Below are 9,793 nucleotides of genomic sequence, written 5' to 3'. Positions count from 1 at the left end.
TACGTAATCTCGGTTCAGTTTTTGTCTGATTTTTTCCAGACTTTTTTTTCGTCAGAACCTATCAACATGGTATCTAGTTTTGAAGATCTCGACGCGAGGAATTCAATGGTGAAAACGGCTCGAGATTTGGATGCACAATTTAAGAGATAAGAAATTTTGAATAAATAAATGTACGAAAAAGGGAAAATTTCCAAATTACGACATGTGGCGCGCATGCAATGCGCCACTTGTCGCAACCTGATACCAGTCTCTGCACTAGTATGAATCATAACTGAACAACAGAAAATGAATGGATCAATATATAAGGTTTGAATCAGAAACTAGGAAAATTGTAGAATGTTTTTTTGCGGGGAGGAAAATTGGGGAATGTTGATAGATACCCGTACCTGTGTGGTGTGCTTAGTCGTGGGACCGTGGGAGGGCTGGCCGGTAGCTGGTGGCCGCAGGCTGGCTGCTAATGTAGTGTCAGGCGGGGTGCACGCCTCACTCGGTCACGCCTGCACACCGCCGACCACCGCGGATAGGACCGGGCGGCTGGGTGCAGTGGAGCACGCGGGCGCGGAAGCACCGCGGCGGGGCATGGCACAAAGACAAGTGGGAGGCGGCGACGACTGGTGGCTGGCAAGGCGCGGACCAAGGGGGTAGGCGGGAGACGCCTGGCGGTGAGTTCAGATTGGGAGAGCCAGACAGGGATTAGAGGGGAATCAGCAAAGGGGCAGAGACCGTGACTGGGCGCCGGGAACACAAGGCAGCCTGCTGGGCTCATTTCTTTGGTCCAGCCCATCTCCTCCTCAAGCCTCTATGGGCCGCAGCCCACCCTGTAGGTCCGCCCTATGAAGCAAAGCCCCAGTCTTAGGAGACTAACTAGTTGACGAGCGCTCCTTGGGAGCGCTCCCAACGACCGCAAGAGGGTTGAGCTGAGAGCGCCACTTGGCCCACTCCCAGCCGCCATCATGTGTCGCGCACTGGGCATTCCCTCTCGATTTATTTTTATATTTTTGCATGCGTTTTTGGCTTTTTAAACGGTTTTTTTGAGTTTTTTTGGCTTGCTGGGTTTTTCATCGGTCTTTCTTATCTTTTGGACAAAAAAATCAAAAAACTTTTCTTAGCGTGGAAAAGCGGGGTTTTTTTTCGCGAGAGGCACGACCATGCCTCTCAAAAAATGGGGAAAATGTGTTTTCATTTTTTCCTTCCCCAAGAGGTATGGTTTTGCTTTTGCTAGAGGCACAGTCTTGATGTCGCAAGAGGCACGGCCATGCCTCTCGGAAACGAAAAAAAAATGTGTTTTCTATTTATTTTTTCTTTCACGAGAGGCACGGTTTTGCTTCCACGAGAGGAAAAAAAATGTTCTTTTTCCTTCTGTGAGAGGCATGGCTTTGCTTACTTGAGAGGCACGGTGGAGCTTTCGTGAGAGACACGGTCGTGCCTCTTTCGGGAATGGGAGAAAAGTGCTCTCGGTTCGGTTTTTTCGTCTGGTTTTTTCCGAAAAACAGAAGTTCTTCAAAACCTATCAACATGGGATCTAGTTTTGAAGATCTCGACATCGAGAATTCAATTGTGAAAAGGTCTCGAGATTTGGACGCACGGTTTAAGAGATAAAACATATTAAATAGATGAATGTATGAAAAAAAGGAAAACTTCCAGATTGCAAAAGATGGTGCGCATGCAGTGCGCCACTTGTCGCAACCTGATACCAGTATCTGCATTAGTATGAATCATAACTGAACAACAGAAAATGAATGGATCAATATATAGTACTTGAAACAGAAACTAGGAAAATTGGGGAATGTTTTTTATGTGGGGAGAAAAATTGGGGAATGTTGATAGATACCGGTACCTGTGTGGTGTGATTAGTCATGGGACGATAGGAGGGCTGGCCGGTAGCTGGTGGCCGCTGGCTGGCTGCTGATGTAGTGCAGGGCGGGGGGCACGCCTTACTCGGTCACGCATGCACACCACGGACAGGACCGGGTGGCTGGGTGCAGTGGAACGCGCGACCGCGTAAGCAGCGCATGTGGAAGAGCGTGGCAGGGCGGGGCACGGAGATAAGTGGGAGGCGGCGATGACAAGTGGTTGGCGAGGCGCAGACCAAGGGGGCAGGCGGGAGGCGGCTGACGGCGAGTTCAGATCAGGAGAGCCGGAGAGGGAGCAGAGGGGAATCAGTGAAAGGGCAGAGACCGTGACCGGGCGTCGGGAACACTAGGCAGCCTGTTGGGCTAAAAAAAATTTCCGTCCAGCCCATCTCCTCCTCAAACCTTTATGAGCAGCAGCCAATGTGTTTGCTGAAATTTGCTAGAAATCTTACGTTCGCTAAATAATATTTTTCTATTATATTTTATATCCAACTATACCTGGCCATCTCTCGGGCCGGGCCTAACCAAGCCCAAAGCAAAAAAAACTCAGGCCCAGGCCTGGCCGGGCGTCGGACCTAAAAATCAGGCCCAAGCCTGGCCCATCCCTGCGAAAGCCTGCCGGACCTCTAGCTGGGCCTCTTCATTAAATGGCAAATATGGCGGGTCCAGCCCGGCCTTCGGGCTCAAAACCTAGGCCCAGACCTGGCCCGACCAGGACGGGCCGGGTGAGGCTTTTTCAGGCCGGGTCGGGTCGGGCCGGGTAGCCCATGGGCAGGTATATTTCCGACGCGTTACCGCTAGGCGTACGTCGACAACCTTAGCTTCCCGATAAACCCCAGTCGTCCGGACTCGATTCCTACCGATCCCCTTCCTGACCTAGACGGCGGCGGCGAGCCGGCGGTGTGCTTCTGCCTCCTGCTCCCCCGCCCAAACGTCCACCCCGACACCTGCCCCTCTCACTCTAAGGCGTTAGGAGCAGCTCGCCGAGTCGCCAACTCGTGATATCGACAACATCAACCGAGCCGCGGGACCCATGGCTTCTGTTCCGTCACTCCTGGTCTCCTTGGACGAACACGAAGGTTCTGGCCAAGAGGGTGTTCAGGAAGTTCATGAAATCGCTAATGGAACCGAATCAAATGTGAAAAAGAGAAAACAAAGGTATATTCACACATCGCATCCTCCTTGTTGTACCTCAACAGTAGCATCGTAGACTCTTGATTAATTACATCCTGTTTTTATCTTTTATTTCCCAGGGAAATAGAGATCAGTGCCTTGGAGGAAAGGGCGTTGCAGAAAGGTATACCGCAGACTCCAGATGAATTCGACAAGTTGGTTAGGAGCTCTCCAAATAGTAGCTTCGTCTGGATAAAGTATATGGAATTTTGGTTCGACCTTGCAGATGTTGAGAAAGCACGTTCAGTAGCCGAAAGGTAATGTCTGCTGAATAAGGATCATTCTTTTGAGATTCTGGTTCAATAATCCGCGGTGGTAGGAAGTTACTGTTCTGAAGAAGAAAAACCCAGAAAATTTTCAGTTCTTAATTTATCTATTATTATAAGAATCTACTTTGTAGTTAAGTTTTGCTGAAATTTTCTTTAGTTCAAACATGTCGTGTGAATTGCCATCTAATACAATTGTCCTTATGTTTGTTAGGGCTTTGAGAACAATAAACATTAGAGAAGAGGATGAGAAACTCAATGTATGGGTAGCTTACTTTAACCTTGAAAATGAATATGGGAGTCCGCGAGAGGTAAGTTGCAACTTGCAAATGACACTACATTACGTTTTCTTCTTTCTGCTGTCCTAGCTGATACTGATCTGTCGTCGGTATATACAAGGATGCCGTCAAGAAGATATTTCAAAGAGCCGTGCAGTATTGTGATCCCAAGAAGGTGCACCTGGCTCTTCTTGGAATGTATGAGAGGACTCAACAACATCAACTGGCAGATGAACTTCTTGATAGAATGACCAGAAGATTCAGGACTTCACGCAAGGTTAGCTTGTCAATTTGTTGTCTGTATTTGGAGCAAATATATGACTTGCATGACGCAATTGTAGATCTGGTTCCACCGCATTCAATTCTCTCTCAAGCAAGGCGAGGGCGTTGAATACATGAACTTTGTCGTAAACCGCGCACTTCTAGGTCTGCCACAGCGCAAGCATATAAGGTTTCTCACGCAGACCGCTATCCTGGAGTTCAAGTGCGGGGTGCCTGAGGAAGGGAGAACCAGATTTGAGCTGATCCTATGGGATCATCCAACAAGAACAGATCTTTGGAGTCTTTACCTTGATCAAGTAATATTGCTTGCAAACTGTGTCCTGTATTTGTTATCCTCCCGAAAACCTTTTCAATTTAACTGGAGCAATGATCTTTTGTAGGAAATTCGACTTGGTGACACGGAAATTATACGGGCATTATTTGAAAGGGTGATATCCCTTAGTCTTCCTCCAAAAAAGATGAAGGTTTGGCTCATTCTTTGTGTATCCTGCTCTTACTTACTATTAACTCAATCAGATCTATTTTTGTAATGCCTCTTGCTTCTTAGCGTACTTTTTTTTGACTGGGGCTTTTTCGCGTACTTGATCCGTATTTCACCCATTTTTGTCTCATTTTTTTTGCTCGATGGAGCTTAAATTGTATAGCTAAGATCACAAGGCTGTAATTTAGTGTATGGTTCAGTTTGTTTGGCTGAGCTCAAGCGTGAACTCCATCTCTCTTTACTAAATCTGTCCTCTTTCCTGCATATGCATCTCTTACTGATTTCTATTCACTTTCCCCTGTGGGATATCCTGAATTATTTTCTGGAAAGATCAACTATTTGTTTGACTGAGGACTCTAACCTACCTGATATTTGCCATTCACAAATTTCGTGTACTCATTTTCAGCATAGTCTTTATTAGGGTGTTCCTTGCATTGATATTAGTTTAATTTTCATACCATGCTCATCATTTGCAGTTCTTGTTCAAGAAATACCTGCGATATGAGAAGTCTCAGGGCGATGAAGAAAGAATCGACCATGTGAAACAAAAGGCACTCGAGTTTGTGAACATGCCCTACGAAGCATGACGCTCACTTAATGTCAAAGAAAATTCCTGTGAAATGCATTCGCCTATGGAATAGTAAAACTTTTAGGTTAGCTCAGTACTTTATTCCTTTGAGAAAACTACTCCCTCCGTCTCATAATGTAAGATTTTTTTTACACCACTAATGTTAAAAAACGTCTTAGATTTTGGGACGAAGGGAGAACCTTGTAAAATGTTTCTTTTGAAGGGTCCTGTGTGCATGTCTAGTTCTCTACCCCTATCTGGTATTGTTGGACTAAGAATGTGTATGCAAGCTTCTTTTGGTTAACTAACTTATTGTTGACCCTCCATTGTTCTTGACCATCTTGTTTTCTTTTTGTATTGAGACATGAATCTTTCTTAATGACATTGTGAATGATATTTCAAATGACTAATTCAGATGCCGAGACAAGGTTTTCTTTAGCGTTCAATTTGCCTTTTCTGAATTAATGTTAGTGATGGCATGGTGGTGTCTGTTTGTCATGTCATTACAAAGGTGCTTATTGGGTCCGAATATACCCAAAATGGCTCTTGCCCCGCATTATATTAAAGCAAACGATCTTACAAACCCGCACAAACAACATGACACCACAACCCACGCACCCAAGGCAAGATACAACAGTGTAGAGGAATGGCAACAAAGCCGAGCTTGACGAACTAGGACTCCCAGACGACGCCTTCAAGGGGAACGACACGGGTGTGCTCAACGCGATGACGTCTTCAGGAAGGATACGACATCCACGGACGCTGCCGCCATCGGCCTGGCCTCGACCAGACAAGGGGATGACCCTTGAAGCAAAATCCGCCTCCACAATGTGGTGCGACTGGACGCAAAGCCAACTGCCGCACCACCTGATCGAACGCCGAGCACCGGCCACCACGCAGCCCACACGACTATGGTGGCCAGGCCGCACCTGAGCCATGAGCTCTACCGCGAGCACCACGTCTCCCACCATCGAGGCCCCCGCCCCGGAGTTTGAGACCACCCCACCTCCGCCGCCGAGGTACACAAATGCCGCCGATCGAAGAAGGGCAAAAGGTGCCACCTTTGCCCCAAACCGCCCCTCCCCTGGTAGGAAGGGGGGGCCAGCCAACCGGAATATAGGCGGGAGAAGGTCGCCGGCAACGGCCAGCCACACCACAACCTCTGCACCATGCACGCCATCGGGACCAGTGCCACCGCCACGACACATCTGGCACCTCCAGATTTCGGCGACGACAAAGGTCGGCAGGCACCCCTGCCTCCTTGCCCAGATTGCCCATGCCCTACTGGTCGGCCACCGACGCATCACGTGTTGAGCTGCCATCACCATCTAGCAAGAGCAGCCGCCGGTCGATGCACCAAGTATCCGCGCGAAGGACGGGAAGCTCACCACCACCGCTCCGACGCCACCCCCCCCACCAGCAGACTGCCACGGCAGGGGCCGACCGCCGGCAGCCAGGCCAAACGCGGCCCGCACCTCGCGAAGGCCAGATCCGAGCGCCCTGTCGACGGAGCCTACCATAGGCGACGCCCTCGGGCACCACTTGTGCCCCTCCACCATGACACCCGTCATGGGGCCGACACCCGCCGCCACCCTTCGACGCCGGCGCGGCGCCGCGCTGCAACGCGTCCATCGCCCAGTGTTACAATCCCAGCCAGCCGCCAAGTCCCGCGCTGAGGCCGCCGCCGCCGCTGGTGGCAACCGGGTTTCACCCGGCTGCGCCCTTAGACTGCGGCAATGGAGAAGGGAGAGGTGGAGGGGAGGGGAGGGCTTGGCGGCGATGGCAACTAGGGTTCCCCCTCGGTCGCGCGCAGGGTGACACGAGGGGGAGGGGAGAGAAGGGGGTGTTCGATTTCTCACACTTTGCTTTCTGTCTCGGGTCTGAATATTTGGGTCCTCGTATGTTGCATTATGAAATGTTCTATATTTTAGTTGTATAATTGTTTCTAATTTAGAGACACAAAACAAACAACTTTGTTTGAAATTTGCTTGTAAAAATATGCACTTATACATAACCCGAGGTTGACATTCTCATTAATTTTGTATCCATGCCAGTTAATTCAAGCTTCCCAAGGTTATCATGTTCCTTTTATGTGAAGTTACTTTCTCTCCGTTGGGTGTTGTATTCAGCTTGCTATAACGGCACTTCCTTCCACCGTTTCTCTAACCAGTTCATGTGGATGCCCGAGGCACTTAACATTTTTTTCTGTCTTTAAAATCTGACTGAAATGCCCCCGCAAAAAATCTGACCGACGTGCTTCATGCCCCGTAGGATTAGAAATGACCTAATAAAGTCTAAATTCAGAAATTGAAACTTTGTCATATGTACTATTTATTCATCTACTGTCCCCTCAATTATAGAGGATCGGATGCGGCAATGCGCGTCTTTTATTCAAGTACTACGACCTCTGTGTAAGACGTTTTGCCAATTCAAGATAAACTTCCAAAACATCTTATATATAGGAACAAAGGGAGTATATATGTATGTATAGTGAATATGCCCTTCAGAATTAGTGGTGGACAAGGTTGGCGTTCTCCAAATGGGTCAAAAACTTTGTTTTCCATTGCGACATCAAGTTACAATGCAAGGGCCTCATGACATGAGTCTGATACCTGCTCATCAGTAGCTTGCCAAGGTCAAACTTGGCAATGAGAATTGCCTTGGCCCTAAACCGTAAACTTGGCCGCCTTTCTGAGAATCGTCTTGGCCTTCATGTCGGTAAAGATGATGTACCTACCGAGCTGTTGTACGGCGTCTGTGACGAACCTTGACGATACGGTCCTTGACCTTCTCGGCGTGCCCATGGAACTTGCGCAACTCATACTCGTCCATACAGGTAAAGTTGGATTCCTCTTCTTGTTCCAACTTTTTCATAGATAGCTTCTCATCTTCGAGTAGCGATTCTAGTTCGTTTCCGGGAAACTCGCCCATCCAGCAGGGCGTGTACGGGAAAGCTGCATCCATCTCTCCGCATGGTAGCCCGCAGCTGGGATCGAAATCTGCTGGACACACATTGCCCAAGTCCTGAAATTTTGAGTTGTTCCAATCATAGGCCATTCCTCTTGCTTCTCTCCCTGATGAAATCAAGAAGACAATCTCTTTATAAGGATGAAATCCAAGAAAGTAAAGACCATCGTGATATCCCTCTTCAGCATTGTCTTCAATGTCAATGATGTTATCCTCGTCAGAGTTCTAATCATATTTCTCTTCCACCTGCGCTCTGTAATCTCGATATTTATTACCATTGTGCTCAAAGAAGCGCTTACGATGGTTAACATCCTGTAAGATCCATCGCCTGCCCGGTTGGTCCTCATGTTCAAAGATCTCCAGACGGGTATCATGTTTTAGCACCCACTCTATTCGACTGCATGATTCGTTGAGATACCAAAGCTGAAGAAATCCATCCCAGCTACAAGATATTGCGAAATACACCCCTCTCAGTGATCTCCCTAAATGGTGGTTGGGATGTTTGGCATATGGTAGCTTAATTACACTGTAAGTGTGATCTAACAAGGACATTCTGCAAAGAGTAAGTCGGATGCATATTAATAGCAAGCAATCTAACCGAGTCATAGATTTGTTAGAGTAGAATGGTGACCAAGGAGAATAAAAATTTACTTACCTCGTAAGATAGCCATACTGGCAGTGGACGTACAGCGCGCTTTGCCAATAGACGGCACGATAACGATACCGATCGTCCTCTGAATCCGTGTGCATGTTGGCGACGATCCCTGCAGCCTCCCCTTCCCGAAGAAAGGTCGTCTCGTCCCACCGCTGAGTCACCGACGAGAACACATGCATCACGTATGATGCGGGAGGCCACTCCGACTCGAGCAACGGGCTGTCGTCGTCGTCGTCTGAATCCCCGGCGGCTGGCACGCGCGGGATCAGAAAGACCTTGTAGTGCGGCGACACGGCGGGGTCGAACGCGAGGTAGGCGGTCTGGCCGGAGCCCGGCATGTGCGGCCGGGGGCGTTGGGGCAGACGCGTCCACCGACGCGTGGCCGGGTTAACGACGTACTCGCACAGCCGTGCATCGCCGCTCTTATCACGGCAGAGCAGGAGCCCATTGCAGTGGTCCGTGACCTTGACGCCCATCGTGCATGGCAAGAAGTCCAGCCCTCCGCAGATTGCCGGGCCCGTCGAGGGGCGGGAGAAGAACTCCGAGAAGGTGAACCGGGGGAAGTTGATGAAGATGCCGCGCACGGAGCGCGAGAGCAGGTGGCCGCGCAGGCGGGCGTCGACGGTGTCGCGCCACGCCCTGCAGACCCGCCGGGCCGAGCCCAGGCTGTGCGGCTCCAGGCGCCGGAGGACCTCCGCGATGACGTCGCCGGGTAGCATGGCGAGCTCCGGTGCCATGGTCGATCGATCTTTCTCGCCGCTACTTTTAGTTTCCAAGTCGTCCGCGATCGCGCACGCGAGACACGCCGCGCGCTGCAAGTCTTTTTTTTAGGGAGTCTGCAAGTTGTTAGCGAACTATACGTACTTGGAACGTGGTGCAATCTTGGACTATAACTAACACGATTCGAGACGTATTCGACCAGGAGTAGTACGTATTGGAGGCGGTCAAACGGCGCAACTGATTTGCTTTTTAGGACAACGGCGCAGCTGATATGTATCGCAATAGTTGTCTCCAAAAAATAGTTGTCTCTAAAAACAAGGTATCGCAATATGGAAAGTTTTTCTTTAGGGGAGTAAAGTCTGATTTAAACCTTGAGATTGTAGTGCCGGTCAAAAGCAAACCCGCACCTCTAAATCCCTGAAGTCCATACCCTGTCCTCTTTAATCCCGGTCATTTTTAACCTTGATACTCTTTTAGGAATGGATTTGATGACGTGGCAAGGAAGACCGGGTTTGTTGACTTTCTTTCATCTAAAAATATAAAGTGCGTG

General features: G+C 49.2%; 1 protein-coding gene and 1 pseudogene across 1 annotated transcript; one reads left to right on the top strand and one right to left on the bottom strand.

Annotated features, from left to right (window-relative positions):
• The first annotated feature begins 2,685 nt into the window (after positions 1-2,685).
• Positions 2,686-5,227, top strand: LOC119300716 (rRNA biogenesis protein RRP5-like). Its single transcript, XM_037577645.1, has 7 exons — positions 2,686-3,011; positions 3,107-3,283; positions 3,507-3,603; positions 3,692-3,847; positions 3,912-4,148; positions 4,233-4,316; positions 4,810-5,227. The coding sequence occupies exons 1-7, from the start codon at positions 2,887-2,889 to the stop codon at positions 4,918-4,920; spliced, it is 987 nt and encodes a 328-aa protein (XP_037433542.1). The 5' UTR covers positions 2,686-2,886; the 3' UTR covers positions 4,921-5,227.
• Positions 5,228-7,634: 2,407 nt separating this feature from the next.
• LOC119353647 lies at positions 7,635-9,260 on the bottom strand (annotated as a pseudogene).
• Between the last annotated feature and the right edge of the window lie 533 nt (positions 9,261-9,793).

The sequence above is a fragment of the Triticum dicoccoides genome, chromosome 1A (assembly GCF_002162155.2).
Source record: "Triticum dicoccoides isolate Atlit2015 ecotype Zavitan chromosome 1A, WEW_v2.0, whole genome shotgun sequence".
NCBI lineage: Eukaryota > Viridiplantae > Streptophyta > Magnoliopsida > Poales > Poaceae > Triticum > Triticum dicoccoides.
Note: the sequence above shows the minus strand (reverse complement) of the source record. Positions and strands in the feature narration are given on the sequence as shown.

What these genes read in the sequence shown, in the direction of transcription:
- LOC119300716 (XM_037577645.1), top strand. Translation starts at nt 2,887, where the DNA reads ATGGCTTCTGTTCCGTCACTCCTGGTCTCCTTGGACGAACACGAAGGT. An exon ending in GTGAAAAAGAGAAAACAAAG is followed by an intron (nt 3,012 to 3,106) that starts GTATATTCACAC and finishes TTTATTTCCCAG; the next exon opens with GGAAATAGAGATCAGTGCCT. An exon ending in GATTCAGGACTTCACGCAAG is followed by an intron (nt 3,848 to 3,911) that starts GTTAGCTTGTCA and finishes ACGCAATTGTAG; the next exon opens with ATCTGGTTCCACCGCATTCA.